At 43.1% G+C, this 23,163-nt stretch overlaps 1 protein-coding gene across 2 annotated transcripts in view; it reads right to left on the bottom strand.

Moving 5' to 3' along the window:
* The window catches only part of meis1b (Meis homeobox 1 b), a 107,742-nt gene that overhangs the window by 20,350 nt on the left and 64,229 nt on the right, over positions 1 to 23,163 (bottom strand). For both annotated transcript variants that reach the window (XM_028006013.1, XM_028006014.1), the window contains exon 9: positions 11,306 to 11,382. In XM_028006013.1, coding sequence (XP_027861814.1) covers positions 11,306 to 11,382 — 77 coding nt within the window. The remainder of the gene's footprint in view (positions 1 to 11,305; positions 11,383 to 23,163) is intronic.

Genomic DNA, 23,163 nt, shown 5'->3' with positions numbered 1-23,163 from the left:
GAGAATCATTAGATCTAAATCCAGAGCATTTCTGAAAAAAGAAAAAGTAGAGAAAACTGCCAAATCCTGCAGAGGTTCACCTTCTGACAGAATAATAGATGTGAACATAAAGTCAGAATTACAATCCAATAGTTTAGGTCAAAGCAAAGTTTGGACCTAAAGCCCAGACCTAAATTAACTGAAAAACTGGAAAAAGGTTTATTTTGAAAAGATCTAGAGGTAGAAAGCTGGTGGAGACGTCCCCCAAGCTACAACTGGAGCCAAAGGTGACTCAACAAAACTTTCACTGGGCTTCTTTGCATGCATTCACTGCTTATTTGTGTATGCGAATCTCTTTGCCGCGGCGTAAGCGTCGATGTTCTCCTTGCCGTTGCTTTCCTGTGCTGTAAAACCTCCCAAAAATGATGCCTACCTGCGTTTCCTTATCTCCACTTAATCCCCCTTGGAAATGTGCGAAAACAAAATGCATTATCGGCTAATGAATACGCTTTCTTCCCCGGTCTGTATCAATCAAACCGTGCCCACCTTGGCTGAGCGTCCCGAGGGCATTTGTGGAAAACCTGAGCGCAAGATAAGAACCACTGGTTATGAGGAATTTTAAGCTTTCAGCTTAGATGCGGATTTGGTAGAGGGAGAAAAAAAAAAAAAAAGGCTGCAACTATTCATTAGCAAACCATATTTAGCACTGAGTCAAAAGATTACGCACCGTCCCTAATTTGTCTGCACAGCTTTCAGCAAGTACAAACACCTACATGCCTTGTTACAGACGAACAACGCGGCTGCGTGCTTTTGCTTGTCGGAAAGATTTCCTCATTCTCACCCCCCTCACCCCCAAACCGCCTCTCAGAACTTTTTGGTCCAATCGCAGCGCCTTGCTAAAGTGTTCACAGCCAATCACAAATTTAATGGAGCTAATTTGGATTTTATGCATGAGATCAACTCAAAACAGTAGATAATTGTAGAGGAAGTTTGATGAAAATCGAATGCTTTTCAGGATTTGTTTACAACTAATAATAACTGTGGAGTTGCATTCGGCACACTTCACCTTTATGTCCCTCAATAAAATTCAGCGCTTTAAGGATTTGTAATTATATGTTTGGGTTTTGGAACAAACCGTACGGCGCTGCGGGTCAAACATCTGAGACTCCTACACAAAACACGCAACGCTTTGCTCAGTCTGCTGTCCTGCCCGCCGCCTATAGAAAGCGTCAGTTTGCATCAGTTCTCTGAGAAAAAAAAAAAAAAAAGGTGCGGCCAAGTGCTCATTACCTCTGCATTAGGCTGTGAAGGATGCAAAAACACACGCCCGGAGGTTTAAAACCATATGGACGGAGAAACGCCTGAGAGGTTCGTTTAGAGTGAGGTCATTTAGGAGTCAGAGGACAAAGACGGAGCGCCGTGAGACTGCACCTCATATGTTATGAGACAAGAGGCCTGTGTTTGGAGTCAGCGCAACTTGCAAGCCTTTCTTGGCAGGCGAATGCGTCCTGAACCATCTCCAAACGCATTCGGCAGCTATGCGGCGACACACCCACGGACGCCGACGCACACAAACACGGCGAGTGCATGGAGGGGCTTTTTCGGCTTCTAATAACATGAGGTGGATTTACAGGGTCACATATGGAGGGAGGGGGGAAAAACTCAGGAGAAACTGTGTGAAGTTCAACTGGAGCTTCGGACCGCAAACAGACACGGGGTCGCTTAATCTCCATTGCTTCTCCCACATAAAATGCAGGCATGTATGTGTGTGCGAGGTAGAGACAGTGTTCCTGTTGCTCCACTACCTAAAGGGCCCAGTGTCCATTAAAAGGGCCATGAATCCACCACTAAAACTGGTTTTACAGAGTGGAGCAGCAGGCCGGCAAAGACGCTCAGACAGCCCGGAGAGGAGCTCGGTCTGTTTATGTGCGTGTCCATGGCAACCAGGTGCCTCACAGAGTCAAACAGAGGAAATATTTGCCACTTGAAAACCGCACGTGAACTCAGTGACTCTTACAGGAGCTGGTTCTGCAGCCACTACTGACATCTGAATGGGACGTGCCAAAAGACGACATTCAGAAACACAGACAGCGAGAGGCGCATGAAACTCAGACAGGCGCAAAAATAACGATGGCAAAAATATAAATAAATAAAAAGGATAAAGACAGAGATTTAGACATTTGAAAGGAGATGCAGTGGTCAAATCTGACTCCAGCTCCTCTTTCTGAGTGAAGCAAATTTACTCCCCTAGCCATTAGGGAGGTGAAATGGCATTGAATTATGTAGGAAGTGTAAAGAATGGTAGGATAAGGAGGGAGGCGCAGTGTAAACTAGCGTGTGGAGAGTAAAGTGGAATATAGTAGGGTATGGTATGGAAGATAAAGTAGGGTAGACATCAAAATAAGGTAGGTTAAGGTAGGACAGAGAGGGCAAAGTAGAATATAAAATGATAAGGAATGTAGGGCAGGATATGACAAAGGTGGCAAAATGGGGTTATGTAGGGTAGAGTGGAATAGGATGGGGCTGTTTTAGAGGTTTAAAGAGAATTTCACTATGCAAAGAAGTCAACTAGAAGCATGAACATTACCCTAACCAGTGTCTGGTTTCCTGCTTCTCCTTTGTTGCTTCAAAATAAGAGCTAAAAGCAAAAGTCCCAAACTAAGTCTGGGCTTAACAACCAAATAGGATTCAGGCTTCATCTTTGTCCCCGCTTCATTTCTGGCACATTGCGCCACTGTTGAACTCAGCCACCTTTGTCCATCAATACTGGAGAGAGAAAGGGATGGCTGGAAGCCTGGTGCTGGTCAGAAACAAGCGCCGCTGTCGGCTCCCCGACCGCAGCGGACCCAGCCTGTGTCCTCTAGCCTTCGGGCTTGGATCGAACCGTTGGTGTGGCTCTCACCGTGGATGCACAGCACACACTGAGAATGCATGTGGAGCTCTGTTCCATTTGAGCCACTTTAGGGGTGAGTGTTACATATGTATCACCTTATTTACAGTGCGAGAGGTTGTCAACTATAAATATAAATACGCTTAGTTACAAAAAGAATCTGTTACACGTCTCTTCAGTTTCCAAATAGAAAAAAATAACAAGGATATCTGTGGAGAGCGGTTACACACACAGGCTGTGTTGCTGACGGGGTTTTGCGACGGGCACTGCTGCAAACGGACTGGGTGACCTAAATCCCGCTCCATACTGCCCGTGTCATATCCTGCCACTGCGCGTGTCACTTCCCCCCAGCAGCTCGCAGCAGCTTTCACCATGGGGGATCCTCACTGCTGCTCAGAAACAAGTGAAGGTAGCTTTTTTTTTTTGGGCAGCAAATATCCGCTGTCAGCAGACCGAAAGCAAAAAATGTATCGTTATTTTTTCCCCCCACATGCTCACTAGCTTGGCATGGGCCGTGCAAACACAGCAATATTTTATTGAAAAATCGACACAGCCCAAGTGTCATATTATGTCTTTTTACAGTAGCAGCGAGTAAGATTTTGACATAATAGTTTAACCGGAGGCTTGGAGGGGGCCACATTTCACCAGAAAGCCAACCGAAGCAAGTTATTTATGTCGGAAACACCCGTAATTTATTAGCAGAAAATGAATGTCATCCCTACATCCAGTCTTTGTCTTTTCTTTGGTGCTACAAAACACTTTGCCATTTTGGCCCCTTTTCACAGCAAACGTCAACGTGAGAACGCCCAACCGACGGACGGACGGCGGAGAGTACGACGGCGACCGTGTGGGTTTCCACACAGACCGTGGCATTCACATTCTGCCACCCTTTCATGTTTTGGAACTAGCCCCTCCTCCCATCCCCACTATAAAAGGAGGCTGAAAAGCAAAGGAGGGGAGTGGGAAGAAAAGAAGAGGGAATAATAAAAAATAAAAAAAAAGACAGAGCGAGGGGCGAATGAAGAGAAATGCAGGTTTGGCCTCGGGCGGCGGGCTGTGATGTAAGAGAAACACGGGGAGGAGAGGGGGAGAAAGAGGAGGAGGAGGAGGGATGGCATTCGGTGGAGTGGGTGCATCTTTTGCATGTGTGTAAGGTTGTGCACCGACACACCAACCACGCGGATTTCTGTTGACACAATACAGTAAAGATCGAGTTTGTGTCGGCACAGGCTGAAGATTCCCGTAAAGGGCTATTGCTAGCAACTGAGAGATTCTGATATCGTTTTTGAAATTGTTCATGCATCTTAGGCCTGCACTGGGAAACCGAGGGTGAGGTCATATCTGAAGTGTGTGTGTGTCTGCTGTAATGTCAGAGAGTTTCAGAGTGAAGCAACCTGACGGAGCAAAGTGTACGAAACAGGCTTCGGGGCATAGGTTGAAACTTGGCCTGCTAATTCTAAAACACACACACGCACACCAGAAGAGTTTCTGCGAACAAGTTCCAGCATCTACCTTTCTCTGGCCTGTCAACATACCGAGCCTCACAACTCGTCTCACTGTACCCGTTTTCCTCTCTTTCTCTTACATTTCACTGTTCCATTATTTACCACTTGGACCTGGATTATTTAGTCTTATTCATGGCAATAACCGACACTGTAGGCTATCCGAAGCGACAGCACTCATACTGGGGATAGTTTATGAGCCCCTGTCTGATTTAATCAGTAAATCTGATTATTTAATCATTTAATATGAAGGCAAAACCAAACGTACATGGCAACACAATGTTTGTAGACAGGAAGTCTGTAAGGAGGAACCAGAACATCCAGAAGCCCAGCGGTATATGCATTTTTTATAGGGTTTTACAAACAAAATATTGATATAAGTGACAAATATAAGCAGATAAATCGGTTTCCTTCCACAAAATTCGAGCCATCAACTTAGCCGTCAAGATCGTTTGATATTCTGAGCATTAAATAACAGCAATCACATAAAATATCAGATATTGAGAGTGTTTGTTGTTGTCAGGAGAGAGAACAAAATGAAAACACTTTCTGTATTTATATATGTCTGCAGGCATAAGTACAGTTGTATTTCGTCCCCTTCCTAAAATAATGGCACACGTCAGTTTTTGCTAAAGTGTGTGTAATATTTGTTTGTTAGACATGTTTTGGAAAAAAAGAGGTTGTGATTTATTTTTTGCCAAAATCACTCAAGCCATTCTTTTAGGAAGGTGATGATATGCATTCTCATAGGGTTTACTAACAAAGTGGTAAAAATAAATAGATAAATAGGTTTCTTTCCATAAGTTTAAGTCTTTTTCAAAAAATTGGAAGTCCTTTCACCAACTTTTTGTTCTTTTTCTAAACATCTTTTGACGTACTGAGCTTTATGTAATAGAAATGACATAAAATATCAGGATGTGGGAGAGGTTTGTTAAGCATAAAATGAAATCCAAACACTTTCTGCCTTCATGCCATGCCAATAAGAATAAAACTTGCCTTTTCTGCTTAGCGAATGATGAATGTTCAAATGTATTTCTTTACTTCCCAACACAAACTTCCAGCACGTACTCAAAAGTTGTTATTATTCTTTTTTTTTTGTTTTGACAAAAATCTACCACTAGAATCTCAAAGATGGCGCCTCCAAATTCCAATCTAACCCATAAAGCCGTACAGGAAGGTTTTTAAATGGGCTCCTATGTTCATTTTAGAAGAGCTAAACTCAAATTTTCCACATTCTTGTTTCCTCCACCTTTATCTGTGTCTGCTCTGTTCCTCTGCCTCCCCCGCTCGGCTCTGTTTTGTGTCGACCCCATGCTTTCAGAAACCCGATAAGCAGCAGATGCACTTGCGCCGCGCCACGCCCTCTTCGGCTGCATCACCGTTCGTCCAGCCAGCTCCTTCTGAATCCTCTCCTCCAAACTCTCTCTCTCTCTCTCTCTCTCTCTCTCTGTCCAGGCTTTTAAGACGTTCGTAAAAGGAGGTCTTATTGACAAAACAATTGCTCGGCGGGGCTTAAACACTGCCTTTAAAGGGGTATTATTAAATTGCAGGCAGGAAGGAGAGGGGCAGCCAACAAGGGAAACCTGATGACCTGCGCATCGATTTTTACATCACCGGAGCGTTAGGAGAACTTAGCGCAGATATACTGACTGCTGCCACAGAGAGACGTTTTATATGATGCACATTGAGCTTTTAGCTGCTGCCTGTATTTAGTGCTGCATAATTGCGTTGTGTTGTTCTGAAACACTTTGATAAAGTGGCTGCAGAGAGATACGCGTGCAGATAAGCCCGAGTCCGCGCAGGTCAGCATTAGTTTTATCTTCCAAACAAATGTGCACGTTCTCACGATAGCTTATCTTCGTGAGCCTGAGCTGCTTGTGGTTCGCCGTGATGAAGACTTTTTCTTCCTGCTGAGTTGTGATCAATGGCCAGAGGTGGGTAGTAACCACGTACATCAACTCGGTTACATTTACTAGAGCAAGTTTTGGAGAAAAATGTACTTTTGATTGAGCAATTTCGCTATGAAGTATCGCTCCTTTGTCTCGAGTGAAATTTCTGGATACTCGACCCACCGAGTAACTTCGCTGAATGGAAAATGAAAACGTTTTAGCCAAAAATGGACCAGACAAAGTCACAGACCTGCGGAATTTGTTAAAGTTTCGTAAACTTTACATTGCATGAGAAAATGATTTGGAAAAATGGTCGTTTTCTCTGTTTTTACCTTCACAGTCTGTCAGAATAAATGACTCTCCCCCCGTTTTGTCTCCTGGCTGACAGTATTCGAGCTGAATTTTGACTCATGAATACTTTTGCATGTTTATTGTATGCATCTGACAGGAAAGTGTACGCCAGACTCACTGCAACTCGCTAAGGGGTATACAAGTCCACTTGTATACTGATGACATTATAATCTACTGCTCAAAGACCTTGAAGGATCACTAAGTATCTTCCTCTAATCACTAAGGATTTTTCATCGATGCCACATTCATCATCATCTCATAGGAAAGCTCAGAATCTTGTTACTAATAATAATAAGAAATCAATCAGTTCTTGTATGTGTCCACGTGGGTCTAAGGTCATTTGTGCTTGGACAGCGCCCCTGTCCACCAAGTGTATCTGTAACTTTCCTCATCCGTGTGTGTGTGTGTGTGTGTGTGTGTGTGTGTGTGCGCGCGTCTCCATTCGGGCCTTCCTTCGTTTCAATTCTCTTTCTACTCTGCACGAATCTCTCTCCATTCAAATTGAGATTCCCTGGTGCAGCGTACTTCTGCCAATAATTCATGAGTGATCTGCGGCCCCTTGCCGGCCTTTAGCATTTTTATTTAATCTCGCCGAGCCCCACCACGTGCTCGCTCATCAATAATGCACGGAGACATGTGTGTTAACACATCCGCGGTGCGTGAGAGAGAAAAAGAGCAAGAGGAGAGAGTTACACGAGTGTGCAGCAGCAGACGCTGTGTGATGAAGCACATGACGATGGAGAGAATCTGTGTGCGCGCGCGCAGGCGTTGTGTCGCTCTACCACGTGACGGGGCATGCGTTTCCGTCCGTGCGCGCGGTCGTACGCTTTTCATCTTTAAACCCTCCTCTGCTGGGACGACATAAACACGGACGACCCCGCCGCGCCTCTGTGGTCGTTTGACCACAGACGCACGAATTAAACTCAAATGGTTTTCGAGCAACTCGAAACAACACTCCCGCTAAGCGCTCCGTGCCCTCTGAAGTTGCGGAGAGGGTTCGGTGGAAACTGACAACGATTGCGCACCGTGCATGTGTGTGGATGTGTGTGGGTGTGTGTATGTGTGTGTGTGCATTGTGTGTGTGTGCGCGTCTGAATTTGATCACGTCTACGTGCGAACGAGTGTGTTTTTCCAATAGCCGCTGACAAACAGAATCACATCTAGGGAAATTGACTTCACTAAATCAGTGGGTCAGGAGGTAACATCACTAGGGGTTGCTATGGAGACACCCAATGACGGGGCTTCCCATCCAGCGCAACAACACGCCAGTGAAATGGCAGTTCCCCTAACATAACCGCCCTCTGTCTTTCTCTCTCTCTCTCTACATCACTCCGTCATTGTCCGTCTTTTATTTTTCCATTTCTTCCCCACCTCTCTCTCTTCTTCTAATCGTTCTCTTCCTGCTTTTATCTCTTTCTCCTCGTTTTCTTTGTATTTCTTTTAATTCTCAGTTGTCCTTTCAAGCCGCGACTTGCGGCTCGCTTGCTCAGACAACCGAACCATGCATGGAAATCTGCCTGTGGACAAATACCCCCCCCCCCCCCCCCACACACACACACACACACGCACGCATGTGGACACACTTGTATATATCGAAATGTGAGGGGGCAGCGGGATCCCAGCATGCAGGGTTTAACAGTTAATACCCCTTAGATTAACCACCCCCGGTTCCTCTCTCTCTCACACACACACACACGACATCTTCCATAAACCAAGATTAGCCACCTACGATTTGCACAGTGTGTGTGGTGGCCTTGCTTTCTCCCTCTCTCTCTCTCACTCGCTCACACCGACACACACACAAACCTTCAGGGTTTGTTGCCGTACCCGTACAGAAAACAAAACAAACACACACTCAAGGTAACGAGACCAAGCTACAGTTCATGTGACTGTGTACGTCTATCTGTCTCTTGCACACACACGTACAACATCACAGCTGTAAGAAGTGATCCCCTCCCTTGGATTTTAAAGGTGGTGAGGTTGGGGGGGGTCACGTGATTTGAGAACCTCTACAGGATTCCCTTTGGTCAGAAGGCAGTGTGTGTGTGTGTGTGTGTGTGTGTGTTTGTGTTGGGTATAATCCTCCACAGACTGATCCATCATACCCTAATCTAACGTCTCTGAGGTCTCAGACCAAACAATGGCTGGGAATAATGTTAACATCATTAGACGGCTGGTAATGGGGGAGTTATCAGGCCTGATCTTTTCCCCTCCTTCTTGTCCTTATCTCACGCTGTTTTTTTTTTTTGCTCTTCATCTATTTTTCACTCTCGCTAGGCCTCTCATCCCTTTCTTCTCGCCTCTCCTCCGCTCGTTTTTATGCCCGCACCTCGCAAGGCGCTTTCAAGGATTATTTTAAGGGCTGCGCAGATCAAACGCGCTCTGCCAGGGCCGTGCCTCGGCTACCCGGGCTTCAGCCCCTTTAATTAGACACGGCTAATAACGCTAAGCATGTGCTGATAGCTATCTCACTGATAAGACTGGCCGCGCGAGGACATAGGGCCCCTTTCTACCTTTAACAGTGTTACCTAAGGTTAAAAAGGATAGTTAGCAACCTTATTTTATGAGCCTGGCCAGTCACACTTGTTTGCAATTAGCTGCCCAGTTGGCACTCGCAGAGCGGTAATTTGCAGAGGCAGGTTAGCAGCCAGGCTGTAGACTTCCAAGTGGGGCCCCTTGTTAACAAGGATGACTTTAAAAACTAAAGTTGTTCCAAAAATATTTGAAATGCTGGAGCTATGAGATCTTGTGATAGTGATTCATTTAAGCTCTGATGTAATGGGGAGTTAAAACTCTTGTTGCGAAGTAAGAAAGAAAGGAATTGTTCAGATGCAATGCTCAGTTAATGAGCCCTGCTCTTTGGGCTGGATGACAACCAGGGCCGTCACTAGGTTTAAAAGACAAGGGGGGGGTTAGCCCCCAGAATCTGAGCAAACACAACAAGAAGGTAGAAAATCTCTCAAACAAAAACTGAGAAGTTGCTTTTTTCAAACTAGTTTCCAGGGTAATGGAAAACTCACACTACAAAATATGACTGAACAGCTGATCAATATAACAAATGATTTCTTAGTAAATGTTGCCAAGATAAACATAATTATTTGTGGCATATTCTGGCCAAATTATATTGAATTTGCTGGCAGTTTTTTTTTTTTTTAACAACAACTAAATAAAAATAAAAATAAAAATAATAAACACCCAATTATTTAGAGGGGCTTAAAACACTTTTTCAGAGGCTTCAGCTCCCTAAAATAGGCTTAATGACGCCACTCGTACCAACACAGAAAGCACTGAAGACGTTCCCAGAACTTTAAACACATTTAAGTGTCAATATTTAATGTAGCCAGTCAAAAAAAGAAGAAATATAACTGGGTAACAGAAGAGATACAAACAATTTCTACACCCTAAGATCATATAGGCATGCATGAAATCAGCATCTGATTTGTATAGTCAATCTAAAATACATAAATTGCTCTCAATCTGTTGCCTCGCTTGTCACGTATTCTGTCTTCATGAAAAACCCACATTCAGCAAATCTAAAGATGAGGAATCGATGCAGATTTTAAGGTTTTTAAAGTGTTTAATCTTTAACGTTTTCTGTTGCTTTTGATGCAGCATGAATTGTGTGGTCGGGTTGAAAGATGTGAAATTTACAGTGGTCAGAAAAGCCATAAAGTAGGTCATGCCACCAGTTTCACTTTCAGTTTCGAGCATCTGGAATGCCGTGGTGAGTTTTCATCAATGCAGCGTTTGTGTTTCAGAAGACCTGCATGATGCCAGCCGGTCATGGTTCAAATACTAGCAGTAGTGTAGTGGCACAGACATATGGTGTAACGTGGCACGTGAGATCTGAGACGGTCATTGCGAAGTATTCTGTAGAGTTCCATTAAGATTTTTCTAGACCGGTTATTAAAATGCAGTTTGTGAAACCCGTACCGGTAAAAACAAACCGGTACAGTCTGTTTTTACTGTACCGGTTTGTAAATCTTTGTAGATTTACAAGTAGGATTTTAACGTTGCAGAAATCCTCCAAAGTAAAAAAAAAAAAAACAGTCATCTCATCTAGTGACCCCAACTTAATGTCTCATCTACCCCCATGAGCTGCATGTACTGCTAAAAAATGACTAAAGTCACTAAGTAGGACAACAAATCAAAGCAATTAGTATTTTTTGCTATTAAGAGTAAAACTAATCCTAGATTTGAACATTCTGCTTAAATATTGCAATCGACTTAGACAAAATAAGCCCGAAGATTAAAATGAATGTTAATTACAGTAAGGCTAAAAAAGAATCCATAAACCCTGAAATGAATGGGCCAAACACCTATAATTACCCTGTAAGCTACCACTTTTCAAGTGATCATCCTCATCTAACTTGCACATAATGAATGATGTTATTGGATTTTTTTTTAAAGATAGTTAATTTACATGGATGCTCATGTCGGGGCTGAGTTAAGCAGTTGCTTTTTGAGGGAAAAAAAGAGACAGAGAGAGAGAGAGAAACCACTCCAGGCCATATCTCCTCACGTGGATTGATCTGGGTTGAGGAGGAATTCGGCAAGAGAGGGATGAAAAGTAGGGGAGGAGGGGAGGCATTAATTCCAATCATTAAGAACTAGGATAGCCCCAGGCGGTCCCACCCCGAAAAAAAAAAAAAAAAAAAAAAAATCGACTGCATGTAAACTCCGAAGCGACTTACCAGTTGTTCACTTGTAGGATGGTGAGTCCTGTGTCCTGCGCCAGCTGTTTCTTCTGTTCTTCTGAGGGGTAGGGATGCTGAGGGAGGAGAAAGACGACATGCATGAGAAGGATCATTTTTTTAAAAAATGACCACAAACTGATTAATGAAGCTTCTGGTTGAAGCGTCTGCATTCATGTGAACAATCGCATGAGCAAAAAAAAAAAAAGGCAGAAATGAGACGTGTGTGTTCGTGTGTGTCTATATCTAGATTTATACTGTAAGTTGGTGTGAGTATGAGCGCATCAATAAGCTCTTCCTCCCTCCACACACACAAATCATTAATTGAATATGAAATCTTGTAATTAATGGCAGCCAAAAAGGCAAGCCAATTAGAAAGTTAAGTGAAGTGGAGAACCAGCTCTGATAATTAGGTAGCCTCTTACACAAATATATTCGCATTGACGCCCCCCCACCCCTTTCGCCCCGCTGCATATGTAATCAGTGAGATGAGAATATGTAGCATCAACCCAAAGGAATAAAGACAAGTGAAGACGGTTAACACTCACGTAACCCTTTGTCTTCACTCCCGCCGGTTATAGATCGTAACACTGATTTAATCGTTAAGTTTGCTCCTTAGATTGATACATTTTCACTGTGGCATATCGAATGCGTCCTTGGCTTTCTTTTATCCTCCATCTTAAAACAGGAAGAGGGGATTCCCTAGAAATACATAATACCTTCTCAGTGAGGCTTTTAATCCAGTTTAAGAGGTCTTTAAAGGGTTAAATAACTTCAGCTCAACAAATCCAAGCGAGCTCTTAATGCATTTAATAACGATTTTAGGAGATGCAGTTTGTGATTTTTCCAAATTCCAATGCACAAAATCTTGCAACATTAAAAGACCTCGATATTTAAAGGGTTTGTCTATTGAGGTGCAATAGGGTTCCTTTACCGTGATAAAATCTCCTAAAAGTCTCACATTCCCGCACACAGAGAAGCTGCGTTCCCAGTATAAGTTTGCGCAAAACTTTAACATCGGTCGAAAAAACGCAATTTTCACAATTGCGGTGTTTCCATTTAAATAAGAAATGCAGCTAAGATCACGTGAATGAGTTTGTTCACATGATAAATCGTTAAAAAGAAACATGCCAGGCCATCGTCCTCCACCCCGTTCCGGTCGTCCTCTCCGTCTTTAGTGGTAACATCCGGTTGCGACTCGTTTGAGGAGACAAAAACAAGTGTTTCCAGTGCAGTTTTACGAAACACACTAATTTTGATACGGCCGAAACATCCCCTCAGCCTAGGGCAAAAATGTTTTAATTGAAAAACACGAGTTCTTTCAAAATTGATCTTTTTCCATTGAGCAAATTTCAATTTGCGCACTTTTAAAGACAATGGAAACGCAGCTATAGTCTTTCGCGAACGCTCTGGCATGGTCAGACTCATAAAACTGGAACTAAATCAATCAACTTTAGGTTGCTGGCTTAGTTTTGGATGCCAAAAGGAAACCTGGATGCATATTGTTGCATCCGATTGGTCAGTTAAACTGAGCCTGTTTCAAAGCGGCTTTACGAGTCGCCCCCACCACGAGCCAGCTGAGAACAGTTAACGCCGAGCCACCTGTTTGTCTATATAGCAGGCGGATGTGCACTGAAGGAGTGTGTGGAGTTACATTAGAGCGTGCGGCATCACGGCGGCTTGGACTCTTTTTCATGCAGTACAATGTCCGGTTCATGAGTGAGACAAATCCGGGTCTGTGCCGTGTGCAGGCCATGAAAAGAGAAGAGGAGCGATGATGAAGAACAGCCAGGGGTGAACGAAGCAAAGTAATTTCACTACCAGTGTGTCTGAACACACTGGAAGTGATTGTGTATCCATTTACATGAGATATGCTAGTTAAAAAAAAAAAAAAAAAAAAAAAAAAGAACGACCTTTTACTAACCACAGGGTTTGATTTAGTCAAACGTTTAGTTTTTATGAAACCAATAAATGTCACTGAAAAGCCTAGAAAAGACAAAAAAAAAAAAAAGAAGCATAACTTCTGTTGCTGGCATTTATTACTTGCATCCCGAATTAGGGTGACCAACACTGACACCACACATGTGGCCGGTGTTAACAAAGCGACGGCCTCATGATAGTCAATCAGACAAGAAAAATCAGTCTGGCGCCAGCGTTTTCATTTTTTTTTATTACAGTTTTTCCAGCGCATAATGACCAGGATTGTGTTTAATGCTGAGCAAGGAGGAGAGAGCGTGAGAGGAGACTCATTTTTTTCTCTTTTCCCCCAGCATTTCCTTATCCATGTGATTGGTTGCGGGGAATGGAAACACAAGGAGGCTAATTTCATGCGCTAAGTTATAATTGCATTGTCGCCTCTGGCCAAATTTGTGTCCACTTCATCAACCGTTTTTTTTTTTTTTTTCTTCTGCGCTCCTCTGCTGGAAGTGTGTGCTTGCTCGAGATTACCCCGTTTATTGTGTAGGTTTGCGTACATGTGTGCGTGTTCGAAGCTGATCAGATAATGTCAGATTTGCGAGAACCGCAACATAAATGTGCGTGTAAAACGCTTACTGCGTGAAACGTGACAGCGCTACCGTTTAGCCGCCCATTTTGACATAGCGACACGTCTACGAAAGCAGAGGTGTGTTACAAAGTCGGTTGTATGTCTATTTATGAGTTTATCTGTCAGTAGGATGTCATAAAAAACTAATAAGATTAATTTTACAAAATCTCTGTGGAAATGAGAAGTATTGGCGAACAAAGGGTTCGTTAACTCTACCAATACAAGACGGGGCATTGTGGAGAACCAAGTGCCCTCCTGGCTTACAAAAAGGAATCACATAAATTCTCCGATAACATATTAATGTCAACAAATCATGTGAAAAAAGATGTCCTCAAAAATCTCCCTGATCAAACCTGATCAATGAGTCTATTCTGCGTGCCATGGAACTGAAGGCAGGAGTGTCTTCCTCGTGATACCGAAGGGGCTTCAGCCATGCCAGCGGCCACAGCTCAGCACAAGCACGTCCTTTCTCAATGCTCCCCTCGCCGTAGCTTCCAGGCATGCACACAAAACCTGATCCACAACCCTAGTCACACTCATATAATCAGGATTTCAGGCAGTGGGAAAATGGGGGGTTGGTTGGGCGAGTGTGACTTCGAGCGACGTCAAGAAGGGAAGAAGGAAGCCGATGTGAAGAGGAAGTTATTTTAAACTGGCTGGTAGGGCAGTAACAATACGTGGGCTCACGAGACGAGACCATGCATGACACTGAGTTCATGGGAAATACACAAGATCAGAATTTTGTAATATTTTTGTAAAAACATAAGGGCCCCCTGTTTTTCTCCCCTTTGTTAACTTCACAAACTGTATTTTAAGGACTCTGTAATTGGTATAAAAATTACACTCCAGCTTACACAAGTTAATATGATGCAGTTTCTTATGTTTGTTTTATTCTAAAATCGTCCTAATGCCAAAAACACACTGAAAACACTCCCTTTTCGGATCTTTAGAACAAAGCGCTTACCATTCTGGGATTGCATTTGAAAAAATCTCGGTGCATCGAAGAGCTATCCAGTTCAGAACCGGCTAACAGCTGTTAATGGCTAACGGTTGCTACTGGACAACGGGTAGCCAGAGGCAGCCAACAGCTGGTCGGGCCGAGCCAAATGAGGCGGCTGTTAATATTAATTCAATATTTGGTAGCGTGATCAATATTTGGTAGCGTGATCAACACGGACTGAACGGCTCTGTTCACTTCCTCTGCTGCCATTGCTAAAACTAAAAGCAGACTACAACACTAAAACAACGCAGAAAATTGATTACATCGGTCACAACTTCTCCTTGCTGTGTAATCACAGGATTTCTGTGAAATTCAACCACAGAAATCCCACCTAATGGGGGAAAACTCAGACGCAGCACTGAAGGGAGATGAGAATCGAGCAGAATTACATAGGAAGGCAACGGCCAGGCTCTGTTTTTCTTGGATTTTGGCAGATTTTTATTCTCACTGCCTGTCAAGAACCAGGCTAATTTCAAAGTACTCCTTTTTAAAATTTATTTTAAGTCTCTTACAAAACAGCACATAGTAAAGGTTGACCTGTACACGAATCTTTCAGACAACAGTGGTAGATGTAGCCCTTGGTTGAACTTTGCTCTTAAAAAGTCAGATAAATGTGTAAAACTATGAATAAGTGACAGCGCATGCACTCGCATCCCTTAGAATTATTAATGAACAGCATCTTGAAGAATTCAAACAAAACCAATCACTTTCAAAAAATGTCACAACTGAATAAAAAGAGATTGTCTTAGTTAGGAGGAGGCTACCAGAAACACTTATTTTTTTATTTGTATGCCGAATCTAATATGAACCACAGACTTAAAAGAGCATTTTATATATTCTCCATTCTACTTGTGCACTTTACAGATTTTCAAGCACACAACACAAAATCCTGCCATAGTCAGACATAATGAGTGGAAATGACAACTATAATCCAAAGAATGAGTTTGAATGACCTCCAAAAATGCCTATTTATTGGGATCCCAAAGCTTCAAAAAGCCTGGGTCACTGGAAGCAAATAAGCAAAATAAGATTTCATTCATAGCTGTGCTTCAGTGGGTTTTTTCCCGTAACAGCTTTCCTAAAAAAAAACAATAAAAAGCAAAGATAAACAGAGCGGAGTGACAAGCACAACTTGGCCAGGAAGCCAAACAGCCACTGAGGAGGACAAAATAGTTTTTGTCCTCCTCAATGCTAAGCCTCCAAATTAGCTCCTATCTGACAAAACACTGTGATTTAGTTTCTCGCCCGGCAACGAGTCGCCGGGTTTCACCGTTGTCTTTGAGTGATTCTGGCTGTGGTTCGGCGGGTTGGGCGAGGGAGGGAGAGAGAGATGGAGCTAAGGAAGGCCTTGAGTGCAAAAAGCAATAACATGTTCTTTAAAAGAGCAGATGGAAAGTTTCTGCGCATCCTTCCCTCCCTTCCCCGAGCCTATCTTAATGATACGTCTTCTCCAAATATACAACTCCTTTCATGAGAATTTCCACTCTCTGCAGGGCCCACAGCATCAGGGTGCCGGGGAGGGCGGAACTGTTTCTTCTTCTTCTTCTTTCTCCTGTCTGTGTCTTATCAAATGGAGCATGTGTCAGAGTGCTTTGTGTGTCCATTATGGCCAAACAATAATTCGCTTTGCAAGTCAGCGCTGACGCATTCGCTCGGCTAGCCGCGCACGTGTGAGAGCTCAACTTTTTGCGCGGCCGAACGGACAGATGCGCAGTGTGGGTGGGTAAGAGGGGTTTTCGGTAACAACTTCCTCTCCCTGTCTGACCGTCTTCCTCCCAGGACGTCCTCAGACAAGAACAAGAGTTGGATGGACAGACGGAGGGGGGGGGGGGGGGGGGGAGGAGGAGGAAGCGAGAGAGAAATGCAGAAGGAGGAGATGTGGAAATGGATATGTGAAGCCCCAGGGTTTGACAAAGAGATAAGGGCATAAATATTCTGTCGGATCCCTATTTTGGTCCTCCTGTCCCGTGTCCAACCTATAACCGAACCATTACTGGCCATGAAAATAGAAACAGCACTGTACAAAATAACTTACAAGTTAATGTAGAACCAAAAAGACTCAACAAACAAACATTAATCTATATGTTCCATTGTTAATATCTGTATTGATCCAGATATTGGGAATAAAAACCCTCTAAATCGGGTATCAGTGACAATGTTCCCTATCCATAAGGGCAGATCTATCTATGCCTTTGAGATTGTTGGAACCCAAGTCGAAATTCAAAGACATAAATTTGACTCATTGCTCAGACTTAAATTAAGCTGCTTAATTCGCATCTTGGTTGCAATGAGAAGCAAAACAATTAAGCGGAAGACGCATACAACATGCAAAAAATGCAGAAAAAGAAGACACGCTTCTAGGTTCCTCCGATGTTTTTAAACTCTCCTTTTATCTTTAAAGCAAAAAACAATTCCACATTTTATAGTTTGGTTTCTGAATAACTGGTAGATCATTTCAGATATATAATTAAAAACATGTACACTCCATTTTCCAAACACACCATCTCAGTGTGTGTATAATTACACCCTTGCGCATTCCCTTCTTAGCCATTAGGTGTTATCATTGCATTTTCTTCTATTTAAAGCTGAGCTCCCCGAGCCTCTGTGCATCATGTTAAAAGCCTTGACACGCCACATTAGCGTTATAAAAAAGCAACCATTGAAATATGGGCGGAGGGTGGGGGAATACCAAAGAGGAAAATCATATGTTGTCGCAATGTAGCGTCCCGTGGAAGCGAGGCCGTGACACGGCACAATCTGCGGATCGCAGACATGGGTCAATGATATTTTAAGTCTGCTTACGTTTTCCGGCAGATGGCTGTGCTTGGCCACAAGGCACGACGATGCGAAAAAAGAAAGAAAGAAGTGGAATGATTCACAGTAAACAACTTTTAATTAGAGCGCATCTTCACTTCCAAAAAGACTTTTAATTGCTGTAACCGTCCCGCCGCGGAAAAAACCTGGTGCTCACATGGCCGAATCCTCTGAGTCCGCCGGTTAAATCTCAATGGAAACTGAGCTGCCCATCAGGAATGCCTGACAGCTAATCCCGAGGCCTTTTGGCTGCATCATACCGAACTGTCTCACGCGCGCACACACATATAAACTGTGGAGCCAGCTCCTGCCAGACATGTATGAGATTACTTTAAATATTTGGGGAAGCAAAGCGCTAACAAATATCCTGAAACCCTGGAGAGCGAGCGGACTTTAAAACCAGGCGTTCCGAACCGTAAGCTCGCGCCGTCTAAGCTACGGCAAGCCCCTTCAATTTCCCAATTTTCCTGCTCATTCAGTTGAAGTTTTCATACTCGTGTTGGTTCACGCTGCTTCTGTGAGAGCAGCGCCATTTCAAATTCCTTTCTGTGTAGGTGGCAGCGACTGACATCCCTTTGACTTCATTAGGGAGCAGGGACCCGGCAACAAGGCGGGCTCTGGGAGAAAAGGGGGGGATTAAAGACAAAAAGAATAGAGAGCGAGGGTGAACAAAACAACAACAGAGCCAGAGAGGAAAGGAAACAAAGCACCCCTAACCTAATTTCCTCTGATTCGAGCTGCGCCGATCCGAAATCAAAGTGTGGAAAACGGCTCTTCTGAGAGAGTTAAAGGGAGCTAACTACGACAGTGTGACTTAAAACTGGAATCTAAAATGTTTTAGCTAACTAATAAAAGCTCATGTTTAAAAAAGAAGTGCAAAGTGTTTTTTTTTTTTTATGGTGTTGGTCCATGGCAAATCAGCTCAAAGCCTGTATGAATAATTCACCATCCTCTTTTAAGGGAAAAATTTTTGATATATGCACGAACATTTGCAAAGTAACCCACTTTAAAAATGTTTTTGTCGTCAAATCTCTCAATCGCCTCTTTGTGAAACGAAGACATCGCAGGTAAAAACAGATGTTATTACACTTTTAATCCGTTAATGAGCTTTTGCTTGTTGCTGTCTGAGGAACAGTGCTCTTGTGCCTTTAGGAATGAGATAAATCTTGCTAGTAAAGCTGAAACCATAGATGGGATCAATCGCTATTAATTGAATATTGAAATAGTCAGCAACTACTTTAGTAATCTATTAATCGCTAATTGGAGTATAGAGTAAAACAAGGTAATTTGGTGGGGAAAAAAACATATGCAGAGCAGCAATTAAGTCAAACTGTACAAATAATACATATACAGTTTGAATTAAAGATATAAAAAAAAACATTCTGTAAATATGTTTTAGCTAAAACTAATCAGGTGGTGTAGGTTTAGATTTACTAAAGGAATGCTATGATATTGCACTTTAGGTAATAAAATGTTTATTTTCTTATTTAAAAATGAATTGAATTGTTTGCTTATTTGTGTCTGTTTATGTATTTCCAGTGGTGGTTAAATGTAAAATCTGTATAATGTGCTTTTTAGCCGATTTATCGTCGCATTAATTGATGACTAAAATGATTGTTAGTTGCAGACCCACTTGTTAGCTTTATAGACAGAGAGAGAGAGGAATGTCATTTACTCTTTAGACAATTTACCTGCTTCTGCTTGGGGACAATAGATAATTAGTATCATTCAACACAGTCTGAGGGCTCAGTGAATGATGTTGGGAGGCAACTGGAGCTGTTGCTCTGTCGTTTCAGGGCGCTATGATCCAACAGCTACACAGCTGAGTGAGTTTCTAACCTATATATGGAAGCTTTTTAGCGTGCGCGAACATGTTTAAGAGGAAGGTTTCGGCGTCTAAGGTATGTAAAGAATGAGCCCGGTTGACAAAAGAATCTTGTATTGTTTGCCGGCGGTTGCACTGAGTGAGAGTTGAAGGCGTGCTTCATTAATCCCCCCCTACTCCAGCTCCAGGGAGGCAAAATTTATTAAGGGGGCCGGATGTTGCACAACACCTGCTGCTGCGCTTCCCTCTGTGCAATAAAGGATAAAGGGAGTACGGCGCACTAGCTAGTGCTAGCGGTAACTGCTGCTCATTGGACTGAGGCTGATGAGCTGGGGCTAATTCAGGTGGTGATTATGTAGTTTGCTGGACCACTAAACCTCTTTAAGCCCGTAATTACTGCCTATTTGAGCAAGGGGGAGGCACTCCAAAGCGATCGGTACTTGCACCAAGCGGTGTGGAGAACAGCAGCCACAGCTGGAGGTGGGCTGCCTCGGGGCTGCCAGGGAATGAGGGGGTGTCTAAATGGGAGTAAGAGGAATCTACAAAGCCGCATCACAGTCAGGTACCGCGGAAAGCTGAGAGAAAACAGTGGGATGCCCCTAAGACCACCAGCAAGCTCCGAGCAACAATGCTCGGAGCTAGCATTTTAGCAATGATTTCTAAGCCTAAAAACAAACGTTCTCTTGTTATACACAAACAATGCGACTGGCTGGTAGGACAGGGCCGCACTGAAACTTCGTGCTGCTACTGGGGAGTTCGACGCAACACAGGCTTAACAAAGGCACTTTGCAATCTTCCTAATAGAACGAAACGTGAAAGTAATTGAAGGAAATACCATCACGATGATAAAATAAATGCTCTTTTTAGACTCTTACATACAATTGGGAACCTAAATCTCAGATCACAGCTCTGCCATGAGGGAATTCATTTCATTTCACCTGACTTTCAAGGAAATCTGACTTTACCTATTGCCACTGAAATCCGATCTCTCAGAGGAAGCAATTTAGCGACCGGAGAACATTCTAATAACCTTGGCGATATTATTATGCCATTATAATAATTACCCTTTTGCCCCCAACATTTTAATTAGAAACTCACCGTTGGCCCCCGCAGGGGTTGGTTAAAGGAATCGGAGTTGGGGAGTTGCTGGAACTAGGTAAAGATATTTCACAATTGCTGCCTTATGCTCTTTGAAGCAGCAAGTACAAAAAGACAGAAAGAGGTGAAGCAGGGCTCTTATTGAAAGATGACGCTCTTGCACTCCAGCTCTCTTCCTCTGTCTTTTCCTAAGATCTCTGGTCTATCAGAGAACATTTACCCCCTCCCTCTAACTCCACCACTTTGCTCTATATTTAGCATTTTGTTAACTATCCATCTGGCTGCCACCTTTTCCTCTTCTGCTCCATTCCATCTCCATTTAACTCACCTCTTTGACAATTAGCTCCGATGTGCTCTGTGCCCACATTCTCTTTCAATCCAGACGGTTTCTCTCCATTCCCCGTATTCTGCTCCATCCCTGCCCTTCCTCATCTTGTGCAGCAGCGGGCCTTCTCCATCAGTGCACCCCTTTTACAAATCAATGACTTAATCTGTCGTAACAAACAAGTGAGCAGCACCCTCGGCCTCGTTCTGCTCTCGAGAAGCAAGCGGGGTAACAAGACAAGAAAGCTAACAGCTGTTAAACGTAAAATGCTTCAAACGGAGAAAAATAAATGTTGAAGTGGATGAAGTGGAAAGCTATTGCAAAGCCTGGGTCCTAAAAAGCTTCAGGAGGACGTTAAGACAATCAAGGGTGAGAAGCAAGACAAATAGACGGCCATTGGTTGCAGGGTTTCAGATGTTTCTTCTTTCAGTTCGAGAGTCCAATTCCTCCACCATGAGTTATTGCCCGCCTGCGTTCACCTCCTGGTTCACTAGCTACGATTTGCCTCACTCCACTGGACACACAACCGTACACAAAAAAATCACACGAAAATGCACAAACATTGACATGCATACTTGTGTGTTTGGGTCGGTGTGCGTGACTGTCCCCCGTCACAATGACTCTTTGGGTCAGCTGGTCAAGAGTGAACAAACTACCAACCTATGGCCATGTGTTTCATGCGACATTGACCTGTACATTATGTACTTTTTCTGTGGTTTAAGTTAAAAAACGTCAATCATATTATTATAGGACAAGAGTAGAAATTACAGTATCCCAAGAGTTCATCTATAAATATCTGCCGTCTTTACAGTCCCTTAAAAACAAATAACAACAACAAAAGTATCATCGTTCAAAAATGTAAGCCAAGACAGATGAGTGTTACAGAAAAATAAAAAAAATGACAAAAAGTCATGGAAGAAAGGCGTAATGGGTGAGTGAAGTCAGAGAAGCAGAAGACTTGCATAAAAGATAGGGAGCCTGCATGGTCTTTCAGAAAGGAGTGTTTTATCTGAGGCGGAGAAAGAGAGCAGGAGAAAGAGAGAGGGTTCACGCATGGGCGAGAATACAAGTGGGAGGAACTGAATTGATAAATTAGTTCAGCCAACGTGCAAACTGATTACCACAACAGCAGAGCCGGAGCATCTATCAAGCGCCGGCATGGAACGCGGCACAAAAGGCACGCACACATTCAACTCCGCCTTAACAAAAGAGACATGAGGCTGACAGTTACAAATAATATAATGGCACGACTGCATATGCAATCGCGCGCGCACCCAACAAATGTATCTGGGGCAAGCTGTGGCAGTTGGCTGTAAGTAAAATGTACTGAGCTGCTGACTCCAGACAGAAAACATCTACCCATCCTCTGGATTGCCAAACACACTCCAGTGGATAATGGCTAACAGCTACTGCTAATGTGATTTCACACCTAGCACAATTGTTGTACAGTATGAATGACTGAACAAACTCGTGGGACACACTCAGAAGCTATGCTGTTCTGGTAGGAGGTAAACATAATCCTATGCGTTATATTATATTAGTGTGCTGGCCATTTTGTAACTTGGTCATTTTGTATGAAACTATAAAAAGAAGACATACCTACCAAAAAAAAAAAGACTGTACACACGTTTACAACCAGACTTATATAATCAATTCAGTCAGCTGGGAAAAAAATGGAGTTCAAGTAAATAAAATTAACCAGCAGAAGTTTGCTTTTATCAGGGGTAACAATCAATAGCCCAACTCGGGACCAAAGCAACAATTACTAAAATAGGAGATGTTAACATCTTCGGAAGCTAATTTACAATTCTATTCAATTAGGCTACGACTTGGCAATGGGAATTGGGGGGATTAGGAAACGCTGGTTGCTAGCATACAGATAAGACAGCAAAATTGCTAGATGACAGCATAGGATCAAGCTAACAACAAACTTATCTCTTTTTTTTCTCTATTATGCACTTCCATCCTTTGAGTTTCCAAGCCAAATTGAATGCTGCCTTGAGACAATATTTATCCAGATTCTACCACATGTCAAACTTGCCACATACTCTCCAATAAATTCCACAGCAATGGTGGGGAACTCCGCACCCTAACAAACAAAGGCATTGTTGTACCACCTTTTTTAAAATATTGCGTATGGGTAGTGGGTTTAAATTTGCCTCCAAGTGTACGCTTTCAGTCGACTCCCTCTCTGCGTTTGCAGATTGCCGTAAACTGATTAGTGGGTTCCAAACCAAGAATGGTTTCGCAT

This window comes from Xiphophorus couchianus, chromosome 22, assembly GCF_001444195.1.
Source record: "Xiphophorus couchianus chromosome 22, X_couchianus-1.0, whole genome shotgun sequence".
NCBI lineage: Eukaryota > Metazoa > Chordata > Actinopteri > Cyprinodontiformes > Poeciliidae > Xiphophorus > Xiphophorus couchianus.
Note: the sequence above shows the minus strand (reverse complement) of the source record. Positions and strands in the feature narration are given on the sequence as shown.